General features: G+C 37.7%; 1 protein-coding gene across 1 annotated transcript; it reads right to left on the reverse strand.

Annotated features, from left to right (window-relative positions):
* Positions 1–14,273: 14,273 nt before the first annotated feature.
* On the reverse strand, positions 14,274–25,224 carry alkbh3 (alkB homolog 3, alpha-ketoglutarate dependent dioxygenase). The gene is made up of 10 exons (XM_085462519.1): positions 25,125–25,224; positions 22,944–23,029; positions 22,625–22,734; positions 22,493–22,527; positions 22,308–22,355; positions 21,531–21,634; positions 19,001–19,089; positions 18,544–18,753; positions 18,085–18,183; positions 14,274–15,679 (listed from the first exon to the last, which is right to left on the reverse strand). The coding sequence occupies exons 2-10, from the start codon at positions 23,017–23,019 to the stop codon at positions 15,560–15,562; spliced, it is 891 nt and encodes a 296-aa protein (XP_085318645.1). The 5' UTR covers positions 23,020–23,029; positions 25,125–25,224; the 3' UTR covers positions 14,274–15,559.
* Between the last annotated feature and the right edge of the window lie 146 nt (positions 25,225–25,370).

Here is a 25,370-nt window from a genome sequence, read left to right on the forward strand (position 1 = left end):
AAAATCGACCAAGAATTTCACATTAAAATATTTAAAGCCCCTAATTTTTGTTGTGAATGTACAATTATTTTAATTTTTACAATATTAATATATAGTAAAAATATTCAATAAATAAATAAATAATTTGCAACAACACAAATCAAATTTATTATTTGATATTGTTCAAAATATTGTTCCAAAATTATGTTTTAGTTGCAAATGCAGATGTGTCTGCCTCAAAAGTCTAAACAGATGTAGTAGTATATACATAAAATCGTACTTTGAGGGTAAGATGTCACTGAAAGTTCATTATATTGATCTTTTTACGTACTGTTTTATATTTGTGGCATCAGCTATTACTGCACTGGGAGAAAATGGGGAGGTTAGTCAGTGAATGCACCTGCTCCAATTTCAAGTTTAGCAATGACTCCAACAACTAAAATTACAGCTGCTGATTTAAGGTTAAAACTGCATTTTAGATTTTGACTAAGATTACTACGAGTGTGCTGTAAATGAAACATATTCAATGGGTGTAGGCTTTTAAGTTCAGGGAGTATAAATTTTGGATCCAGAAAAATGGATACAGTTTTCTCAGCATGACATGTAGTAAACGTCACTGTCGATTAGTAAACAAACACAAGCATAAAACAGCACAGACTGATCAGCAGCCCCAGCATCATCCCAATTACGTCATCTTGACTGTAACTGTAATGACTAAATATATCAGTGTCAGTGCTGACGCTGGCAGGCCAGGGCTGGTGGAGACTGCCGTGGTCACACTGTAGCTGACAAATATTTTTCTTCCACATGTGACACAGGTCAGATGTCACCTGATCAAACAGAAATACGTGTACCTATGTAGAGGCAAGTTCTCAATTTCTCCTGTGAAAAATGAAAATCACCGACTTAGTCATCTACTCTATTTCTGACTATTCTGAATAAATCATTGACAGAATTTCTCACATCAGAAAAAGAAAGGAAAAGACAGCAGCAGGCATTTGTCACATCATCATCCATATAGATGTTCCTATAGCCAATGAGTGGTTCAATGACCTCATGTGGAAGACAGAGGATTAAAAAAGACACTGAAGTGCACTTCAGCTTAGTCAGAACAACTTAGTCAGAAAAAAATCCCACACACTGTTAGTGCTCATATGGCAAATATCACAACAAAACAGATGTAGTGACTTCTGTTATGTTTAATTCATACAAAGTCACTCTGAACTCTCTCTGCTGGGATGCTTCATGCAGGTTGCAACTACTATTGCATACAGCAATGTCATGAGCAAAATCAAGGACAGATACAGAGTGATGGTTCTGTTCAGTGAACAGACAAATTACTTAAAGTAGATATCAATAGTCATATGGGTTTAGATGTGTTTGATATAATGTTTTTTTCTATCTACTTCTGTGATGATTTGTGAGGTGTGTCTGCTCAGTTATTGTGCTGTCTCTTCAGGGATGCCAAAAATATTTTGGCATTTGGTAAATAGTCGCTATATTCAATGTATGGCTCTTGAACATAATGAATCTGGGATTGTGATTAGGGTTATTTATAAAACCCAAAGTTAGTTTTTCAAATGCATTACAGTGGGCAAAGCAACAAAAACACAATAAAATGTATGGTTAAAGCTAAATGTCATTTACTTATTATTACTTAGTATTTAGTATCACCCACAGCATATTGCACATTAGGCATCGTAGTATCAGCCTCACTGAGGTGACAAGTTCTTTGCATTTCAAGGGCTGACCTCATGGGCTTTCCTTTGCCATCCTTGTGGAGTTTCCAGGAATGACAGTACAGCTTAAAACAGCCCCCCTCATTTCGTCATGCATTCCTTCAATGACACTTCAGGGGAGTTTGTGGGCAACGAGGTCATCCTATTTCTCATGCTTACACTTTGGAGTCATAATCTTGAAGAGTGCATATGTGTGTCAGATGCATATGTGAATGTGCAAACACCTGTTTTCTCTGTTTTGAGTGTATCTAAGGCACACCAGTATCAAACCACTTTTTTCAAATGACATTAGAGGACAGTTAAGACGTAAATGTTTGTGATATGGGGTAGTTGATGCATAAACATATGCTGCACAGTTGATTTTTCATTTGCTTTAGCGTACGTGTTTTATGACACGTTTGCAGGGAATGACTGTGTACTGTGGATGAACCAAGTAGGCCAAGAGCTGGTTTGTATGTCCTTGGGGATTATATGTTTTTTCTAAAAGACCCAGACAGTGCTGCACGTGCTGCACACAAGGACAGAGTTTGGCAAAAACAATAGTATGAAAACCTTTTTCTCCTGGACTTGTTTTTTAATCTGATAATTAAAGAGTTTAAACTGAATAGAAGAGATAAGAGTAAGGCCAATGTTTTGGCTAGAATATTATCTGATTTTCTCCATTTATCTTTTTATAGCTTGAAAATGAAAGCATTTAGAAACACTTCTTTAAAATATTATTTCAGACTTTTTGGATAAGTTTGTGTTTGTAGAAACATTTCAAAATTACTATCGTGCAGTCACGATGCATCAGTGCATTTCATTTACATGAGATGGGAAGTCTGTTTCTTGTGATTTTCTGGATGTATTTGCTAATGAGGCAATATGAAAAAATGGGGGCTAGGGGTCTATACAAAAATAATAATAATAATAATTTATCCGTAAAAGGGAGGACCTACAGAAAAGGTTTAACAACAACACTGTCAAATGACTTTGCAATGATTTATGTAGAAAAAATTATTGCTCAATATTGAAGCCATTCAATAATTTTAAGTTATATTTAACTCACCTATTTGTTTTTACAGTGCAATTATTTTCAGGTCTTCTAGTCTGTAGCTTTATAGCCCTTTTTTCAACCTCACAGTTGACTAGGAAGTAAAGAATGTTTTTTGTTGCTAAACAGACCTTAACAAGTAATAGATTGCATATTAATGAAAATCTGTAAGATCGGCAGTGCCCTTTCTGAAGCGCTTGTTAGCAACAAATAGCACCTCTACAACCTCTATAGTAACTGGTATTTGGTTACTATTAAATAGTATTAAATCTGTGATGCAATGTGTGTATAAATATCAGAGTCCTGTTAGGAAACATGGTTTAACTTCCATCACATGATACATTAGGGAATGTGTGAGTCTACATGTTTGTTATGAATATGTGTTGGTTAGAATTACAAAGCTAAATGTAAGTCATGGATTAAGTCACTAATAGTATGATTATTATACACATAAGTGTATGGCACGCTATGGCAATCTAATATATCGAATGTATAACTATCGGATATACAACTACAGACGTAACCCGAAACAAAAAATATATTTGCGTTATTAAGCACAAACAGCTGCCAGAAACACCCAGGCATGAACAGTGTTTACATTTTTGATCCAACCCAGACAAGAAGCAGTTGTACGGACAAATAAAAGCCACTAACTTATACTTTGGAGGCGACATTGTTATTAACCAGGCTACTGGTAGGATATTAAATTTTGGACTGTCTTTGGTTCTTGTAGAAAAAATATTACAAACTACACATTAATTGTTGTGAAAATTTGTACAGATATTTGCATTCCCTAGTGAATTAACCTACACTTCAGTGAGCTGGTGTTCTCATCATACAATTGTCTTATGTGCCAAATATCTAGTTTGTACAATGTTATTGTTAGGAGGCTAGCATTAGCATCAAGCTAGATAATCCGTTTGATTTTGCACAACTTCACAGAATTGGTGGCGTAGCACCTCTTAACCTTATTTATTTTAGTTTGCATTTTTTCAGTGGTGTATAGGCAATTTAAAATAGTCTGTCAGATATTTTAGGACATACTGCCCTAGATCCCTTTGCACGAGTTCTGTCTGCAGGGTCACAAGAGACAGACTGACAAAAGGTGTTTATATGTGTACACTGGTAACAAGAATTGCAAGTGTGTTCAAATGTCAGGGATAGATCAGTTCACATTAGCCCATTCCACATAAATTTTCCATCCTGCTACTTTAATTTATTTTATGTATTTGCTCAACATTTTATCCTTATTATTCTGTAAATTGTTATGTTTGTTGCTGTTATTGCTTGTGTACATTGTCCTTGAGTGTTTTGAAAGGCCCTTTCTTAAATAAAATGTATTATTATTATTATTAATATTATTATTATTATTAAGAGAGAAAATAGAAGTGCACAAAAGCAAAGGAAACACATTAAAGCTCAGAAAAGAGAACAATATAATAAAAAAGAACATAAATATCATTAAAAGTTTATTTATTTTTGCCTTGTTGTAACAAACTGCACTCACCAGCTGTTTCACCCTTGACCTGTTATGAATGTCTCATTTTCCACTTGTAGTGTGGCAATGTAAATATTACTGTTGTGTCCATCAGTGAGCTCTGCAGTGCAGTGCTTCTTTTGGTTGATGGGTTTAGTAAAGTAAAAAGGAAATACTATCTGCATGAAACATATAGAGAGTTTACATTTTTTTTCTTTGTTTTTTTGGTGCTTGCCATTTAGTTCCATATAATATTCAGGCCTGCAGAGCTTTTTCAAATTCTTTATTCTATATTTAGCAATGAGTCAAACTAAATTCTGTCAAGGATACAAACTGGCATTTTTTTATAGATTAAAAAAAAATCATGTAATTGTTAGTAATTGCTGTATGTGTGATAATGTTAGCATTAAGTTTCACATTCAGAGTGGCCCACCTGTTAAGGAGAAGTTAATATACATACAGATGTAGATACATATGATCGTTATGGTTTATCAATGGTTACAGCCTCTTATAATAAAAAGGATGCAAAACTCCACATTTTGCCTTTTTTCTGAAAATAGATTTTTGTCTTTATTCTCAAAATGATCAAGAATATATTTGGTCTTGTTGCCCTAATACTCTGTTGTAGAAATCTCTATGTCCAACACTAAATACATTTTTAAAAAATCCATTGGCCAAAAGACAAATGCAACAATATGATTTTAAGCTATTGATTAAATATGTTAAATATTTCACTAATAAAAACGAGCCATTGCAATCTAGCATACTTTAACAGAATTTAAAGAGCGAGAGCGAGCATGAAACCCATTACTCAGAAATACAAGTTCAAAAGGGGAGGTACACTCCACAGGCCACATTCCTGAACATGCAAATCCTCCTGTACCCACCACAAAATGTCAGTGAGCTGGAGAAAGGAGGGAAGCAGCAAAGTCAAGTCAAGCTGCAAAACTCAAATACTTTACTTCGTTTCTTGTTCTTCACAAAGAACAATAACCATGCACATTTAAAATATCTTTATTATTAAGAAGAGATTATTAACTACTACATGAAACAAAACACTAACGTAACAGCACATAGCGTGCCTGCATGCCTGAAACTGAAACATGCTGACCAAATGGATTTACCAAACTGAGCTAACAAAATGAAGATATACAGTATATTTAAACATGTTACTATTACAGTTGCTCCGAGGTACATTGCTAACATTTGGAAAGAGCTAGGGTAACTATTTCCCTGTTTAAGATAAGCAAGGTTAACCATCCCAGCAAAGGCTACTGTTAGCTTTTAATATTTACACATTTAAAACAAGTGCAATATGTGGTAGAGGACTCCCTCTGTAACCCCCAGTGTAGTCTTATAAAGCGACGTGGGTTTAGTACTGTTTACCAAAACTGCTAGTAAAAATCAAGCCACTCTTTTTCTAGCCCTTGGACTGGTCCCCTTTCCCTCCCTCTCTGGAGACCAACTCCGTAAGACTTCATAGGGACAACACGGTTATTTATAAACTGAGACTTGAGACTGGGAAGAATTCACATGCAGGAACACCGTGTCTGTTTATGCTGCAGTCACGTGCACCCACAGACACATTATGCCGTAAGTCTTGCAGGTAAAAGATAGTTTTTGTTGTATTCTTGTGTTTGCACTTTTATTAGAGGAAGAGATGCGTTCCAGGTTACATTTGCAAAGTTTAAATCCACTTTAAGCTTTTGCTAAAAAGTGTAAGTCTTTTTTAATAGTGGAAGTTAAACATCTGAATATCAATTGCCCTACTGGCTCACTCATGCACATTCTGACAGCGAGCTAGTGGTACAAATCAAAACAGCTTCATCAAGGACACATAAAGGTCAAATACAGCGAAGACCTCTGGCTTCATTCTTGGTACGTCCACCTTGAGGGCTTTTCAAGAATTTTCCTCCTATAGCTGTTCAGAGGTTATGTCCTGCTTTCCATCCTTCTGATTCCCGAGTTAAGGTGCGCCTACTTGATTTGTGTCCAGTGTACTCTGGATCTGTTGATAATAAGCTACTGTCAGTGGATTCACGTGTATGATCACTTGTAATGGATGGACTGTATACACCACTGTGAAGTCTGTGCAGCGTTAGCACGTTGGTGATGCATTACAATCAGTTATAAGATGCCACTGACGATGCATCTGTTAACATGAGACATTAGCGCCTGCTTCTAAAACTCACACAGGAAAGACGTGACTTCACAGGCCAGGGGGCAGATACTGAAAACAGCGGGAGAGACAAATTAGTACAAGATGAGGTCATGTTTTCCACCATTCCAAATCTGGCACAAGCCACTGAAATGAAAACATGAAGAACTGACATGTGAAATGTTTCGATGTTTTTAACCAAAAATGATGGAAAGCCCCAGTTTTTCTGGGCTTGTCCTCTGTGTTTATCATGTTAGAGAAAGAACAAAGGTCAAGAGCAAGGTTAATTCATCTCCTCACACAGTGCAACATTTTATATTAAGCCAACAATACAGTCCACAAGGATGGTCTGTGGAAAGCTTTTTAACCCAAATAAACCAGCGTGGTGACTCAGTGGTTGGAACTATTGCCTCACAGTAAGTGGGTCCTGGGTTCAAATCTTTTGTTGAGTGTACATCTTCTCCCTATGCTTGGGGTTCTCAAGCTATATTAATGCTTACTATGTCAGCCCAGTAGACTTTTAATAAAGAGATACTTAATGTTAAAAGTTTCACCTTTTGCAATTCACTGCAGTGACCCTCTTAAGGGAATTTGTAGTGTAAGGTAAAGGCTCTGCAACAACCCAGGAGTCCCCTGTGAGAAAGGACTCGGTGAGTGTCCAGTGTCTGGGAAACCAATAATAACCTGGTCTCCAGTGCTGAGTTGTCACTGGCATTCACAGAAGCTCCTGGAGTATTCTCTTTTAAATTGACTCTATATATCTCCATGGCATTGTGTTTAACTCAAAGTTTAGGGTTTATACTGATCAAACACATGTAACCTCCCCATAATAGACATAACAGGTTGGTCACTGCTGGTACTTATCTTTTCTTTTTCCATGTAACCGATTCTCTTATTAAAGTTAGCAGCAGCACACTCAAACAAAAACACGAAAAGCATCAAAACTATACAAACACTAATGTTTTGGTTCTTTATGAGACTACAAATGTAGTTACTGACTGTAGTTATATGGAATGAAAAGTGTAAGCTAGTTAAGCCAGGCGATTAGTTGCCTTATGTTATAAAAACAAAACATCTCTGACTTTCTTCAAATCATATTCCAACACAACACAACTGCACAACTGGACAGTCTTTTTTGGTTGTAAAATTTCCCATCTCAAGCTTGTATATGTCGGTGTTGTTGCTGTCCTATTTAACCCCGTCCTGCAACAGTAACCTATGGGGGTGTATAGTTACTCTTTACCCCTCAATTTTATAGAGATGGATTTGAATACAGATACCAAACTCTAAATGCATTCTGCTGCTGTAATAAAACAATCATTGCAGAATTGAGTAATTTCTGCCCCTTCTTACAGAGAACACATTAAAGGGCATCAAAAGTCATGGTGGGGTGGGGAATTCATGCTAAATTGTACTATTGACTGTAACTGGTGTTCATAATGTACAGCCCTCAGTGAAGCTTTACTTGGGCACAGTGGCGTTACCTAAGATTCATTATGGAAGCTGCTTAGTAACTTAATTATAACATTATGTAACACGGCATCTGTACTTAGTTTACATGGATATATATTCCCCAGTGGATTTCCTGTCAGAGGCTTATAAGTCACACAGCCTATTCAAAGCTTTGCAATTAGAGAAGATTTAACAACTGCCTGCTGATGTGAGGCTGGTGGCTGCACCAGCAGCAGTAAACATCATGAACACGAACAGCTTTGGAGTATGGCCTAATTGAGTGTGATCCACAAAGTGGCTCCAGTGGCTACATGGAGAGATAAAAGGATTTAGCAGGAACAGTGGTTCTGATGCAACTCCTGTAAATCCAAATGTTTCCAGCTCTGCACAACAGGTGTCAGGATCTGGAACAAGCAAACAGTGGCTAACAGGAATGCCAGGCAGCTTTGTCCTTAGCTATTGTGTTACATTCCAGTTTCCTTTCCAAGCAACCTGGAAAATGCCAATTGTTACAAGGCAGATTTAGAGTGTTGCTGTTACAGGAAGATATAGGGAGATGATAAGTTTTAATTAGAATTTTGTTAATTAGGTACATTATCCATCCATCTGTCAGTTTTCCACCACTAATCTGGGTCTGGGTCACTGGGGGCAGGCGTGTTATGTCTTCCCTTCCTCACTTCCTACAGATCTTCTCAGGGTGGGGGAGATGTAGAGGTACTCCTAAATCAGCTAACATAAATAGGTCCTGAGTCTGCCTCAGAATTTTCAGATTAACAGCACCTTGAGCATCTCACCTGGGAGGTTATAAGGGGTTATAAGACCTAGACAGGCTCCCAGATGATCCCAGATGAATCTTTTCAACCCAGAGGAGAAACGGCTGTACTTTGAGATCCCCTTGATTGACTGAACACCTCATTCTATCTGTGACAGTGTTTGGAAGAAGTTTATTATTTGACACTTGTGTCTGTTCACAGTGTGTGGCCATAGTTAGAGTCAGGAGCATAGACAGAGCAGCCTATCATGAATCAACACCTTTTTGTGAGTAAGCGATCTAAGTGTAAAGACTCATATGAAACAAAAACCAAGAAGCTTCAACCAAGATATGGATCCTGGAGAAGCACACTGAATTCAGACAAGGGTGAGTGGGTTGTTGGCTCTTATTTAGGAGGCCTTTGTCTTAGCACTTGACCAGGTTTAGACCAAAAGAGCTACCTGAGTCAACCCATTACTTCACAGGGAACCACATGAGTCTTGCTTATATGTAATGAAGTTTCATTTATCATTATTTAATTGGATATAAAAAGAAAAATTGCTGAGTACTATATAAAAAAAATACACAAAATAATGTTAATTAATGTTTTTTTCTTTTTTAATGGATGATGCTTCAGGTGTACAGCCTGATGAACTTTCAGACTGTCGCCACAGAGGTTTATAATGATTATTTATCTGTCAACTCTTTGATACTAATGAGAAATTACTTTGATTGGTTATCATGTCCATGTGATGTGATTACATGACTAACAACATGATTTACCACTGATGGCCTGTGTATTTTTGTCTGATGACGAGGGGGTGGGATTGAAACGTTGCACACTACCAAGATGTAGGTAAAGTTTGGCTTCTGCAGTGTGTAAGCTGTTGATTTTTTTAAAAAGTGGGAGGATATGTTTTTCCAGTCCAGCTAATGCCCCATTTTTTTTTTTGGTGTAGATTTGCATGTATCATACAGACATGTTTTATCATACTCTCAATCTTTACTTATATTAATGTAATGTAGGTGATGATATCGCCAACTGTGTGTTTAACATTGGGATTATGTATTTAGCTTTTCCCAAAAGACTTTTTAAAATCAAATTTTAATTAATATTAAACTTTCTCCTGTAACTAAGCTAATGAACATTGAGATTTTCCAGGTGTGTGTGTGGGTTGTGTGGGTTTTTTTTTTTAGCATTACAGAACTTTCCCAGGCTATTGTCATCCTTCTTTCAAAGATTTGCAAAGATTTGTTTGTATCGAATTCAGAATTTAGTGCATATTTCAAGAGCCGAACATTTGAATTTGATGCCTTTTAGTATTTTATGCTCCATCCATCAACTTTCTTAAATGCTTTTACATTTAAGGATCTCACATGGACTGGAGTTTATCCCAGGTATCATAAAGTCAAAAGTAGACAGGTCACCAACCTGTTACAGAGCCAACACAGAGAGACGGACAATCATTGATGCCCACATTTACACCTTCAGCCAGTTTAGAATAGTCAGTTAACATGAATGTATGTCAGGATTGTGGGAGGAAGCTGGGGTACCTGGAGGGATTTCAAACAGGCCCAGGGAGAACATGGAAACACCATACAAAGTTTTCAATGTTTAATCATCTAAAAATCAGTGCATTATGATTTATTTAAGTTTTTAATAAAACATTGAAAAATGCTGTTATACAATATTAGCAACAATGTTCATATAAAAAATTCTTCTACTTAATTTCTTGATTCTGATTATTACAGATGTAAATCTTCAGAGCAATTAGAAGGCAGCCAGGAATTGGGAAGCAGGTGCAGGATTTGCTACAGGAAATGGGCTGTGATCTGGAACATTACCAAACAGTGTTCAGCCCAAACCTTCTAACAACGTGATGTTTCTGTCACATACAAAATGTTCTGTGCCTCTTTAGTCCCAACTTTAAGCAGGCACTGAAATTTGGGCACAGCATGCTACATTTCCTAGGACCCGTTATACAACTTGTAACATTCACTCTGTTACAAGTGAGGGTCTCCCTCATTAACTCTCTCAAAATCTTCAGTCTTCCAGAGAGGCATTACAGACAGTTTAGACCATCAAGGAAGTTGTCATGGTTACCGTAGGTGCTGTACTGATGCAAAGGTACATGGAAAATTGAGTTAAGTGAGCGCTGCAGGGAGTTTACAGTGTCAGTGACTATATCCCACAGGGCTGTTCAAAACCTGAAATCTAATCTTTTCTTTTTTTTAATGTAGTAAATGCTAAATGTGCTTGAATACGGCCCAATCTGAAACAGAAAATCAAATATTGCATCCCTGTGAACTCTTCTGGTGGTTGACAGATTTGATTTTTTAGTGTCCATCTTCCCTACCATTCACATCCCTCATCCACTTAGCTGCACCAAATACTTTAAATTATTAGTGAAGGTGAGCACCTGTTTGTGGGTAAAAAAAGAGAGACATGTTTACCATGAGTCTTTGCAGCAATTTAGCAGTGCCAAGTGTTTAAAGTGTATTAAGTTGTTAAAATAACTTTCATATATGCAGCATATGTGAAGGTAAATATTAAAATCTTAAAGATGTTTTTTTTTAAAAAGGTAAATCAGAATCTACCTTTGAACTAAATTGTTCTTGTAGAGATGCCATTTTGTTAGTCATATAAAATTTGTGAAGGGAACAATAAATGCATAAATTAAAGATTTTTATCAAATAAATCAGGACTAAACAAAACAGCAGCATCTTAATAAACTGGAACTGGTATGATAAAATACAACTCACAAAAGTTTTCAATAATCCTAAGTGACATAACACACTTCTCTGTCTGCAGTTACGCCTCGCCGATACTGTGTTGTATCCCATTTTACTTTCAGAGCTACTTTAATTCTTTATGACACAGATCAACAAGGAGCTGGAATCATTTATATTGACTTGATAGCAGTATGCATTTGCTCTTTTGCATGCCTTGCTTGCAAAGAGTGGTTATTTGAGTTAATGTTACCTTCCTATTAACTCAGTTTAGCCATTCTCCTCTCACCTCTGGCATTAGCAAAGTATTTTCACCCATAGACTGCCACTCACTGGATATTTTCCCGTCTTAAGATCATTCTCTGTAAACCCAAGAGTTGACTGTGTGGGAATCCCAACAGATCAGCAGAAATATTCACCAATAACAGGATGTTAAGTCTCTTAAAATCTTCTTTCTTACCCATTCTGATACTAAGGTTGTTTTGATCTTGACTACATGCCTAAATGCGTTGAGTAACTTCTCTGTGATTAGCTGATTAGATTAATCAGCTAATCACAGGGAAGTTACTCAACGCATTACATTAATCAAAACATATCTCACTAACTTGTACTTTAAAACATGAAGCTTTGTCAAGACTGAACCAACTCTGCTGAGTAGTAGATACCTTACTTTGTATGTAGCCAGCTGATTACATAATGATTGGTTTATCATCAATCATTGAATCCATTTTATTTTATCTCTTTCTTGGATATTTTCTTTGCAGCTATCTTGGCTGTTAGAGTCTTCACAGACCTTACTGGATCTGCAGGACAGTTTGTTTTTACCAGCTTTTTTTCGTCAGAGGTAGCACTTCAGACCTGCTATGCGATTCTTTAGTATCTGAACAGGCTTTCTATTTCCTCGCAGCTAGAATAGTTAAATCATACTTGTATATGTGTTTACCAAGGGATCAGTTTGCTATGTTGAACTTTTAGATTTGAGCAATCCATACCACACAAACAGCTATTAATACACTATACAGAGAGTGGCTGGTATGATTGGTCTTGCACCAACAAGTTGAGGTTACATGGCCAGTGACCTAATATCTAAATTTACACACACATATTATATATCACTAGGAATCACCCAGAGACTCGGTTACAACTGTTCAAATGGATCCTTAGTTGTAGGTTTATTTTTAAGCTTTGATCAATTAAAGAATGTGGACTATCAACCTGAACGACTCTGACTGCAGAGACACTCCTCTCTGTGGATGTATACACAGTCAAATAACCTGTCTTGACCACAGTCAAAGAAGAAAGCCAGTTTAACTGAAGCTCTTTGCTCTTTCCATCTATTGAGTTTGACCTAAATGGACAAAAAACAAAGCAACACACCAAAAACTGCCCTGAGGCATTGTCTGTACACCGTAGCACATGATCGTATTACAGCCACACTATAAACTGATTAAGAATTTTCCATTAAATACATTTATCACAATTTTTTTAGATATAATGAAAACACTGGTTACATAATTTCTCAGCCCTGGAGCACCATCTTTCTTGTTCACTGTATTTTGCAAACACCATGCTCAGATTCCAGAATATTTACATGACAAACTTTTCATTACAGCTCAGGACTTTGAGTCTGCCTAAGTAAAATTATGATCGTCCATGTGTGACTGTTGTCCACGTGTGTTTCTCTTACTGTTCGTGGAGGTTTGGTTGCTGTTTTGATTCTGTTGATATTCTGTGTTTCTAAGGCTTTTATTTTTCTAGTCTGCATTTGTCTTTCTAATGTTCACTTCTTGTGCTTCTTCGGAAATCGCTTCTCCTTATGTGTTACCAGAACTTTAACCCCCTTTCTTTTCACCGCGGCCTTGTATCTTCTCTGTCTGCAGTCTGTCTTCTTTGTTTCTACCTGTGGCCTGTTTCTGTCAGTGTTTCATTGTATAAATACAACTTTATATATCAACAAGGCTTTTCTTAATTTCCTTGGTCTTCATTTTTATGTGTGCATGTATGTATATGGGGGAGATATTTGGCTTTAAAGGGATAAAGGATAATTCTCCTTCACCTCCACTGCTTGCATGCCTCCATGTCTGGTGGGCCACACCAAGATGTGTGGAGAGGAAATGAGGATGTACAAACTCTTTCCCTTTGTGAGAATCTGCTTTGTCATCTCCTTTTTTTCTCACGATTCTTGGGCTACACTTGTGGATTCATTGAGTCGGCCAAAAAAGGCTCACTATTATCTATTATCAGTTTATGTTCAACCTGCTTCTGTGTCCTGTGTTTGGGCCTTCTCATTCAACAACAGGACAACAATCCTTCCATAAAAAGTTACTAGTAAAATGTTAATACACAGAATGTATCCCTAATTTATTATTATAGTAGTTTTATGTCCAAACAAAAAAAATCAGGAAGATAGCTTAAGTATACAGAAAGCTCAGTAAGAGCTGTAACCACACAGGGTCAAACTTTTAGCTTTAGGACTTTGCCAACAATTCCAAAAAGTGACATGGATGGCAGCATACCATTTCCCTGTGTGCTGCTTGGTGCATCCTTGGCTATGTGAATCTGCCTTGTGTAATGCATTTGAGATACCTGTATCATTTGCATGACCATGTTTTTAATGCCTCTTCTCTTTTTGGATGCTTTCATCGAATACAAAGACACAAAAGCAATTCCTCATCAAGGTAGCATTCATGTATCTGAAAAAATGAACAGAAATGTTACAGATGCTGTCTAAAATTTTTTTTTATGTAGAATAGACATGCTCCATCATAGTGGTTTTATGACTGTGAAAAGTAGATGCATTCTTGGCCTTTGACAAGTGCAACGGATGGTAGATGGTACAAGGGTAGAAGTGAACCTAATCCGAACCAGGTTTCCAGAGACGTGAATATTGAGAGACCGTAAAATTAACCAGGACAGAACCTGACAGACAGAAAACACAACAAACAACAAAAAAGGGCCTGTAAGTTTTTTTTATTTACCAAAGAAGAAGTGTAGTTTGCAGGTTTTAGAACTTATGTTCATTCAAAAGCAGGAGCAGGTGCTGATATGAGAACCATCAACGAATAGCACACATGTATAAACATTTTAACAAACTTTGGGTCCACCTGTAAACTCCTGACCTGATTAACTCTGAGATGGGAAACACAAGTTTTGGTTCCCAAACTTTAACCGATCAGTTATTTCAATAAACTCCAAGAATTCATAAAATGAAAAAAAAAAGACTGATCACTGCTCAGTGTCTTATATGTCTAAAGTTTCCTACAGATATATGACTGCTACACTAATGCAGGGTAAATGATTCATTGTGGAGGAACTGCTGACAACCTGACAGCTGCCTTAATGTCAGTGCAGTCAGTCCTATAAAGAAGGAGAATGTACAGATTTTATTTTGACCTGATCTGTCTTTTTTCTGAAATGGAAAACCCAGTTTCCGTCATCTCTATGTGAACAAACTCAGAGTTTTTAACCAAACAAGCTGAACCACAACATACAACAGAGAAAGGAACAGTTGAGGTTTCCAGCAATCCCCAGTGATTTATTACCAAATATACATTCATTTGAATAAATAAATTCCAGAATCTAACATTGTAGTGTTCCCTTGACTTTGAACATGTTTCAGCAACAATGCAAAATGAACTCGCTCTTTAAGAGACTCATTAACTTTTATTCAAAAGAAAAATAAAATGCATTTCAGTGGTTGTGGCCACTTTATTTCATTCTTCTCTTTTTGTGGTAGCTCTTTATAAAAAGCTCCAAAGATAGAAAGCTTTAAGTAAATTTACTTAAAGGACATTTCCTTACAGTGAGTACTCAGATCTTGCTTTAGGACAAACTTTTCAATAACATGGTACTATTGACATCACACATTTTGGCTTCAAACTAAAACTCAGCCTAAAAAATGTGGCTCAAATGAAAATTGAACAAAAGGTCAAGTTAAATCAAATAAACGTACGTAACTCACCAAAGCAATATTCAGACCAAAGAGATGGATGTTGTTGGAACTTGTTCTCATTCACAGGGCTGGTGTGGCTGTTATTGTTGTAAAAGGGGCCATTTGGCTCTTCTGATATAATACTAATATCAGATAATCTTGACTGCTCACAACACTGATATTAATAATCACTTACACAGTCTGGAAATCCAAGCAGAGCCGTTCACACCTCAGATCTAGCACTCTGTTTGAAATGTAGAATCAGAGTTTCTTCAGCTTCAAGTACCCGACTCTGAGGAAGATTTACAGTCACTTGGCTGTGAATCGCATTTTGGTACCCGGCCTCTGGCCCTCTGGCTCCGGGTAGATAGTTCTGAAGGTCAAGTTGATGCGTGGGCCCCTGTCATGGTACTCTTTAGCCACTTGATGCTGGTGGGAACAGAGAGACTCATAAGCAACATATTTAAAAGTTACACTACATTTTTATGAAAGAATAAATGAGCAATTAACAATCTTGGGCAAGTATTGCTCTATTAAGTTTCTATTAATGGGCAACATCTACAAATTTTCCACTAGAATCAAAAGAAAGAAATGTATGAATAGCCATGAGCTAGGCCAGCTATATTTTGTTCTATGTAGAAAAAAAGAGTGTAAAGTGATAATAGACAAATCTGAGAAAACAAACGAACAACAACACAAGTATACAGTCCGGAGAAACACCATCAGACATGGAAAAGTCCGATTTATTCACCTGTGCAAAGCCAGCACTACTACCTTTTGCACAAGAAAATAATGGCCTTCATACATTTTGTGCAGCTTGTGGACTCAACGACACACACAAGTGCAGAAACACCACTACACCTCCATCAAAATCTGAGAAGGAGGTGCAAGGTTTGCTTATACACAACAGTGTGAAAAGAAAAAAAGAGCTACGTAAACACAGAATGATTCCTGTATCCATTTTCAAACACGTGAAGTACTTTAGCAGGACTGATGGGTTTAGTTAAATATTTAGCCACCACTTCTAAACCTTGCTCCGTGAACCAGATGGTTTTGTTAGGCCAACCATGACTGCAATAATGGAGATAGAATTAATGTCTGAAGTGATCTTTTTCTTGAAAGAGAGTAATGAAGCCCCTGTTAAGTTACTCAGGAGGGTGTCGTCATAAAACACCTGTGACCTTATCCTCTCCTTCTTTCAGCTCAAACCTTTTTCATCTCCTTGCCCCAACTTGTATCTCTCACTCTCTCACCTCACTTAGTTTTTAGTAAGTGAACATTGTGTAGTGGAAAGTTGAGGATAGCTCCATTTGGAGCCCGTCCTGATTTATATCAGTGGTATTGTTTTGATCATTGAATTCCTCTAGCGGTGGACAAAACTTGTTTAAATTTGCTTATGTAATAAACCGTTTTATATATGTACAGTCAGGTGGAATTTTTTTTCTCCACACAACTCTGTATAGTCCAGTGAAAATATGAAAGTGTCCTTATTGCTTTCATAGGAATTAAGAGCCAAGTGTGAGCGTCTCTCCAAGCGTCTATGTTTTGCTATGCATCCTTGAACAAAGTTTAAAAAGATACCTAAACAGCATGGCCCATTTTACCTGCTCTGCAAACAGATTTGGCCATAATGAAATTCAAGCAGCTGTAATATGCTGTAATAACTCATTCTCATACCTGAGTGTGATCCAGTTATTTTCAACAGAACCCAGCTACTCTCTCTGTTACATACACAAGAGCCTTGCACTCATATAAATCTGGCTGCTCTGACTTTGATCGTAAAAAAAAAGAAAAGAAAAGAAAGAAGACTCTCATTAGGTTGAAGCCTTACTCTTCTCTCCAGGCCTCTCCATTCATCCTTGTTACTGGTTGTCCAGGCAAGAGGAACCTGACTGCCTTCACCACACATCTATATGCTCACATGGTGAGTCAGAAGCACTAACACTCCTCTATCGCACAACAGCGAGGAGACTATTCAGTGTGAATGTCCAGTGTTTCATTAGAAGTGTTTTTTTCAAGGTTGCTGTTTTAATAATAACTTAGTTTGTGCAAGAAAGATAATTTACAAAAGCATCACAGTACAAAACTATATGTAAAACAGGCTGAAAAGAACCTTAAAAACAAACTATCAGTGTTCTTCTGTTATCTGAAGATGTATGTTGTTCATTTTGACAGTAAATATAGTATAATGGATAAAATCATTGTTACCAAGCAGGTTAATTAGGTCCAACAGCTAAGCCAAACATTGAAGTAATAATATGTGAGTTTTATATTTTCATTTTTCTGCACTTTATCCTTACAAATGGAACACAGGAACCAACTCATAATATGTGTATAGTTGATTTCTAATATGTAATGTGAGTTAGCTAACAAATAAATCTGGCAACGTGTAGTGCAGGGGTATCGAACTCCAGGCCTCAGGGGCCTGTGTCCTGCAGGTTTTAGATCTCACCCTGGGTCAACACACCTGAATCAAATGATGAGTTCATTAGCAGCTTCTGGAGAACTTCAAGACATGCTTAACCATTTAAATCAGCTGTTTTGGATCAAGGACAAATCTAAAACCTGCAGGAAACTGGCCCTTGAGACACCCCTGGTGTAGTGCGAATGACCCGGCACCTTAATTTCTGCCTGAATCTATCCTGTAGCTGGACTCTCTTTGAATAAAGCTTTGGTCATACTCACTGAAGACCCAGCAGCTTAGTAGCGATTACTATTACACTCACACTCACTTTTTGATGACAAAGTTTACATCACTCAGCCCTAAGCAAACCTTAGCGGGCTTGGAGAGCGTAATCAAGGCTTAACTTTATTGCCTGCCTGGTGGAGCCTACCTGCCAGTCGTCCTGTGTGGCTCCTTCCATCAGCAGAAGTGTGCCATGACTCAGAGGAATCCGAATCCGCTCCACGTAAGTGTAGTCACCCTTCTCCTCCTAAAGGACAAAAACACACAGTGCAGTCCAAAGGTTAATCTTCAGTCTATATGCAAACACCTAATGCTGATGCTTTGCTTCACACAGTTTGCAAAGCATCTCATTTTTTTGGGCATCGAATGTGAAATGTGTCCATTAATCTGCTTCACTCTTCCTCCCAAGTTGTACTGTTTCCTGAGGCAGATCAAATGTGTCCATCTAACTTTAATGCACAAGGAGATTACTTCTGATTGGATCACTTCCCAACTCGTCTTGCCTTTCTTCACAAGTTAAGTTAGTTGTGAGACGATCTCATCTTACCAGAATACTTTCATCTTGTTTTTATTATAGTTAAGAATGAAACCCAGTGAGCTAACTCACCGGTGGAGGCTGCTTGCGGAGACTGAAGACTCTGGTGTCGCCCAGACTAAGAGAAGCAATAGTTGGCTTGGGACCCAATGAGGCTTCGTCGTCACTGTGCCAGCCAATGCTGTCATGGCCATCCCGATACAAGTTACACAACAGGGAGTTGAAGCTACATCCAGTCGCATGCTCCACTGCCTTGCAAAGGTTTACCAGCAATGGATGCCACTTGGAGGAAAAAGCAAGAACAATACGCAGAGTTCAGCAAATGAATGTATGACAAAAGGATAGAAAAACAGAATGATGAATGAGGAAAATGAAAGACTCAATGTTAAAATAATATAACAAAAGCAAATATTTCACTCTGTTTAGATCAATTTTTATTCTCCCTACAATTAGACTACAAACCAAAGACTTTGCCAGAGATTGTGTGAAAAAAAAAAATTCTGTCACATTTTTGTTACAGTTGTCAAACCTGCATGTTTGCAGCCATTGTGGAGCGAGCATAGGTATATGGGAGCTCTCCATACCAGCAGGTCAGCCTGGGTTCCTCGTATGCTTCACCTGGACCAGAATACACGCACACATCCAAACAGATCAGGAAATTGCCCAGATTAAACAAGAGACAAAAGTTTTTTTTGGTATTGCACAGTGGGGGACACATTTCTGTGAATATTTAAAATCTGCTGATATTTGATACCCAGTCTTAGTGCACACACACACAAAAAAATAACGTGGTTATTTGAAAGCTTAAATAAAAGAGCTGTGCTAGTATTTCCGGGTTAATAACAGAAATTTTATCTGATGCACACTGTACCGGGCCCCTACGGTCCCTCCTGCATGTGGTTGGTCCACAGGAAATGTGTCCATGTGGCTCTTTTGAGCTGAGCCTGACCAGCACTGCAGGCTAATTCCCAACCATCAGATGCTCATTGACAAGGCCCACCCTTGGGTCTGGCTCCATTAACCCTAATCTGAGTGTGGTACACTGGCCCACTGGTTTTTCCTACATAAAGGTCTTGTGAATCGCACTTCGTCTGTCCCTTCATCTAGAACCAATTTGCCTTGGGAGACCCTACCAGGGACAAAATGCCCTAACAATATGGGACCTAGGATCACCAGAGTACACAAACCCCTCCACCACAATGATGTGGTGATTTGTGGAGGCAATCAGGTGGCAGTCAAAAGCGGGGGACTTGGCGGTCTGATTCAAACTTGCTGAAACGGGCTTTGGGTATATGGAACACCACCTCCCATGAACACGAAGAAGTCTAAGCTACCGCTTCAGGTGGAGAGATACTGGCTAGATATGGTAAGGCTTGCCTGAACACACAATTACAACCAGTCTCCTGGAGAGGGGATGGATTCTGTTTCACTCTGGAGTTGCACCTTAGTGAGAGGCAGGGGTGGGTACACTTGTAGAAACAAGCTTCCATAGCGTGGCTTTGCTCAGCTCTAGGGATAGAGTGGGGGGCTCGGCCCTTCAAGAGTGTCTTGGAGTAGAGCTGCTGATCCTCCACATCTAAAGGAGCCATTTGAGATGGGCATCTGACCAGGATGCCTTATGGGTACCTTATAGGTGAGGGAGAAGGCAGACCCAGGAGACACTGGAGAGATTACACCTCTTGGCTGGCTTGGGAACATCTTGGTATTCTCCCTAAAGAGATGTAGGATGTGGCCAGAAAGAGGGAGGTCTGGGTGTTTCTGTTTAGACTGATGTCCACAACAACCCAGACCCAGATAAACTGCAGAAATGGATGGATTGGTCTTTTGAGTATAAAACACTCAACCACTCAAACCCCAATCCAGACCTCTGCCTGTGGACAGTTTCATAGAGTAAACCATCAAATCAATCTCTATATTGCGTCAGTAATTTGATGAAGGCAATTCAGTCAGGGCAGAAAACTGACAAATTTGTTCTTACTGGATTTTCTTTCAGTGTCTAACAAACATGTACAATAATCGCCTGTTTTGTCACTGGTTTTCTAACAGGGGTCACGTAAACATCTAAATCCAATTTCTCTGTCTTCCTCTGTGGGTCTGAGTGTACCTCCCTTTCTTGGGAAACCAATAGTTCTCTTCCAAGAAACAATTTTTTGCCTTCGGTGTATTTTGGCCAGCCGTCTGGTATCAGAATACGGTGAAACCAAAACAAACTGCTTGAGCAGCCATTGCTTTTTATGGTGCTGAATTATTACATTATTACATTATTATTTATCAACTCTCAAATGCCAGAAAGATAAGCAAAAGCCAAACCCATTCAAAGTATCCATTTCAAAGTTGTGAGACCAAATGATCGGAAAAACTGAGTCAGTGCATTTAAAGGTTGTTTTAAAGCAGGGCAGGATAAATGAAGGAGTGGTGATACATTAAAGAGCCAGCCACCACTTCTTTTTCCACTCTTCCTTAACCCAAACATTGATGATTTCACACCCTGTGTCTGTGGTGAGTGTTTGGAAATCATGACCACTTGTCTTCATCATTCTGTTTGTTTGCTGTGTAGCTACTGCAGAATTGCACAAAAGATGGACAAGAGCCAGCTGAGAGAAAAGGACGATTGTGAGGCAAAGTCTGGCTTCATCTCAGCACATTCCCCTGTATATCGTCTGTCACCGTATATGGAATACAATGTGAGTGTTCTCAGTGTCAGCTTTTTTTTCAAAATAAAGTTCATACACAAATTACCACATGAGCAAGGCACCTAGTTGGATTTGGAAAACTTTGCATTAAAAAGCTATAATTTTAAAAAAAGAGTATATTAAACAATTACCCAAATCTATTGCCAACAAAAAGTATTCTGTTATTATTTAGAGATCTTTAAGTACTTTTAAAATACATGTACCGAAAACTGTTTTAAAAGGTCACCACTGCACATACATGAAACAGGAACAAACCTGAATCCAACAGCAAACTTCCTGCAGTGGGGAATCCTTCTTTACGCTCCTCTCTACAAACCACAAACTCACATTTCACCTAGTTTACACTGTTAAGAAACCAGTGCTCACCTTGTCTGTAGTTGGTCTTTTGGGACCATGGAAGCTCTGCAAGCAGCTTACTGAACATCCAGTCGGCCTCTTCTGGGGAGAGAAATCCAGGCAGCAGCCGCAGCCTCGACAGATGAAAGATAAATAGACACAGACTAAATCCCCATAAACATAAAGTAAGAGTATACAGTATGTACTTTACCCTGGTTTTCTAAGAGTTTAAAGTCTGGGCATTCCAATTATTTCTGTAAGGCATAAAATTCCTCCTTAACAATATGAACGTGTAACCTTAAATACACAGGGAAAAGGCTCTTGTGTAAAATAGTAAAATTTTTCAACATCCAGATCAAATAGCAAAATCAAATGACTGACAGTTACTTTTGGTTTATTATCCACTACAACCATTCTGTTAAGCTCACAAAATGACCTGCTAAAATTCAAACTGAACCTCGGTAACAAAATACAGACTACAATAACATTGTCTCTCTGTAAATCAGATTTTTCTAATAACAATAAAATCAAAATTGACATGCTAAAAATCTATGTGAAAATAGCCTAATTGTACCTTCCACTATATAATAAAGCACAAGTTATGAAATATACTTAATTATTAAAAACAAAGCTCATTTTATGTATTTTACTGGGGACCATAAAGTAAAAAGCACGACTTTTATTAAGAAAAAGCATATTTATTATGCGACCACTGCCACCTAGTGGATTTAAAACTCAGGCACTGATTTGTGCAATGTTCAATAAACACACATTCAGCTATTTTCCATTTAATTGTTTTTTACACACCTGGACACCCCTGATGGTCCATGGCTGATCTCAAAATCACCTGCCTGTCTGACCAGAACAAAATGAATCACGTTAAAAGTATGTAGTAGAGGACTCACTAAGCCACCTTAAAAATTGTGTGATTAAAAACGTTATCTGTCATAAAAACAAAGCTGTGGAAGTAAAGATTGAAATTAGTAACTTACTCTATCATCTTCTCTGGTGGCACATCTCTAATTGGCTGCAATAAAGGAAAAAAAAATTAAAAAGTAGTATCCTCACATTCATTTTTATTGGCAGCAAAGACTCATTTTGACTTCTTCACGTGGACAGTCTACCTGGGAGGGCTGGAGAAACTCAAAGGTTTTAGTTGTTTTCTGAGGCCCAAAACCCCAAGAACCAGAGGCCACGTTGGCATTTTTGGATTCATTGCAATTTGGGCCTGCACCTGTTTAAAAAAACAGAATAAAAATCTTGTTTCCTACGTAAATGTCAGCCCAATTTATCACACTTATTTAAACACATAACTGTATTTCATAAGAGAGGAAGAAAATTCCTTTTATATATATATATATTTTATCTACCTCTATGAATGACCTGAGCTGGCAAAAGCATGCAAATCCTGCATTTCACAGTACACACTACACTTTGATTTACCTGTTGGACTTGAGTGTTTTGGCAGTCGTTTCGCCCAGCAGCCCTGAACTCTGGCACGCTGACGCTTATCTGACATCACATCAAGTCTATGATGTGAGAAAGAAGAGAAACAGATTCATTCACAACTATAGGATTTCTTTATTTGAACACAGAAACTGGCTCTGTACACGCCATATCATAAAAAGGAATTCACACAAACTGACATTAGGGAAGAATCGAGAACAGTTCCTAACTAAGAACCAGTTCTAGATTATCTTAGCTACCTGACTCTAATCTCAAGCTTATCAAGCTTTTTAGTCAATGCTGGCATGTTTTTTTTGACAGCTGTACATTGCAAAACGGGAATGTCAAACATTTGACAGTGGAACGTTTTCACGCATGTGAGCCTTTATGCTATTCAGCAGTTTCAACACTGTGAGATAATGAGACAAAAACAAATCATGAAGAGTCAATATCAGAACTGATAAAGATCTTTTACAACCAGAAGTATTTGGACAATATTCTCCCACCTGTACAACACCACACTGGAGTTCAGTTCATCTATCAAGATTTCCTTCTTTAATTCAAGGGGCTTAACAAAAATACAGCATTAAAAATTTAGGAGTTATAGCTTTTTAAATGTTTTTCGTATATATAGCCCCCCAAAATTAATTGGATAAATTAATACAATTGTAAACATAAGGACTGTTTTTAATACTGCTTTATAGTTAATGACTGTCTTAAGTCTAGAACCCACAGCCTTTGAGAGCCACCTTCAATTGCTGCTTGGTTGTGGGTCTCCCAGTCTTCACCTTTGTCATCAGTAATTTAAAGTTTCCTCCAAGTGTCAGGTGACTGACTAACTCAGCTTTTGAAGAATATTTAATTTCTTTTCCTTGAAAAACTCTTGGGTTGCTTTTGCGGGTTATTTTGGCTCATCATACATTTGCAAGTCCTGACCAGTTTTGCCGCATTTGGCTGAACATGAGCAGAGAGTATAGTCCTGTACACTTCACAATTCATCTTGCTATATGTACCAGCAGTCACATTAACAATAAACACTAGTGACCCGGTTACAGTGGCAACCATACGTGCCCACACAATAACATTATCTCCACAATGTTTTACAGATAATGTGTTATGCTTATAATCGTGAGTTATTTCTCTTCTGTTCCCGTCATTCTGGTTAAGATTGCTTTTATGTGTTCGCAGAATTCTTTTTAGCTTAAGTGTGAAAGCTGTTTTAGATGTTTTCGGACAAAGCCTGATCTTGTTTTTACGTGTAACCAGTGATTTACACCTTGTTGTAAATTTACATTCATGAAGGTGACTCTGGACTGTAGACTCTAAGTACACCATTGACTGAGATCCATAGACCTACCTCTGTGAGAATTTTCTACACTTGCATCACTCTTTCACACCACATATTGAGAGTTCCAGAATAAAGACATCATATGCAAGCAAGGAAACAACTCCAGAAATGTTATCTTCTTAGTCCATCATGAGATGAGAGAACAGACTTCACCTGGCCCTGAAACTGCTTATCATCCATTTGTCCAATTACCTTTTAACCTCTGAGCAACTTTGTATAAAAAATGGCTGTAATTTCTGTATAGTTACCACAATCCAAAAAATCTAAATTTCAATCACGTCTTCATAATTTTATTTAAAATCCACTCTGCCACTATCCAAATACTACTCTATAAGTCGAACGGAGAATGGCACTCCTACTAATGTCTTATCAATGTCTACCCCTGCATGCAGTTTTTTTTCCCTTTATGTGAGTGCGTGGAGTGCTGCTCAGATCTGCAGTCCTTTGTGATGCGTAATCAGATGTTGTGAGTTATATATTTTGTTCGAGTGGTAGTTGTACTACGTTCTTTTCCCCCTGTGCCTAATGAAAAGCACAATTTGTTGGATTTGTCGTAGAATCTTAAGGTTTCTGAGAATAAAATATGCAGCCATCAAATTGAACAAAGCAGCTTTTAATAAATTGTTCGATAATTAAACGAAATAATTTGTCCCTTTTAGTTAAAGGATAATTTCGATAGTAAACTGGCTATTCTTAACTGAAATACTTGATTAGCTTGGTGCTCAGTATACGTAACAAAAAGTTACTTTAAATAACACTTTTTAAATGTCATACTTCGTAAGAAAATACCAGGACTAACTAATGTTGGGAAAAAAACTTGAATGACTTACCCAAGTGGTCGCTAAAGCATATCTACAGAACTAAGATAAGATGGGTTTTTTTTTTTTTATTTAAGCTGTAGCGCTGTCAGCCATGGCAAGAGTGTAACAGGGAAAATAAATCCTACCTGGAACCGAGATGTGAAACTATAGTTCCGTCTCTAGCTCTCCTCTCTCCCGCTCTTTTTTTAAAATATATTTTTAGCACAATTTAATGTGAACTATGTCACGAATAAAACTAATAATACATTTTTGTAG

The sequence above is a fragment of the Copadichromis virginalis genome, linkage group LG7, assembly GCF_057382275.1.
Source record: "Copadichromis virginalis isolate Kocher_CV1m ecotype Utaka linkage group LG7, C_Virginalis_male_GT1.1, whole genome shotgun sequence".
Classification (NCBI taxonomy): domain Eukaryota; kingdom Metazoa; phylum Chordata; class Actinopteri; order Cichliformes; family Cichlidae; genus Copadichromis; species Copadichromis virginalis.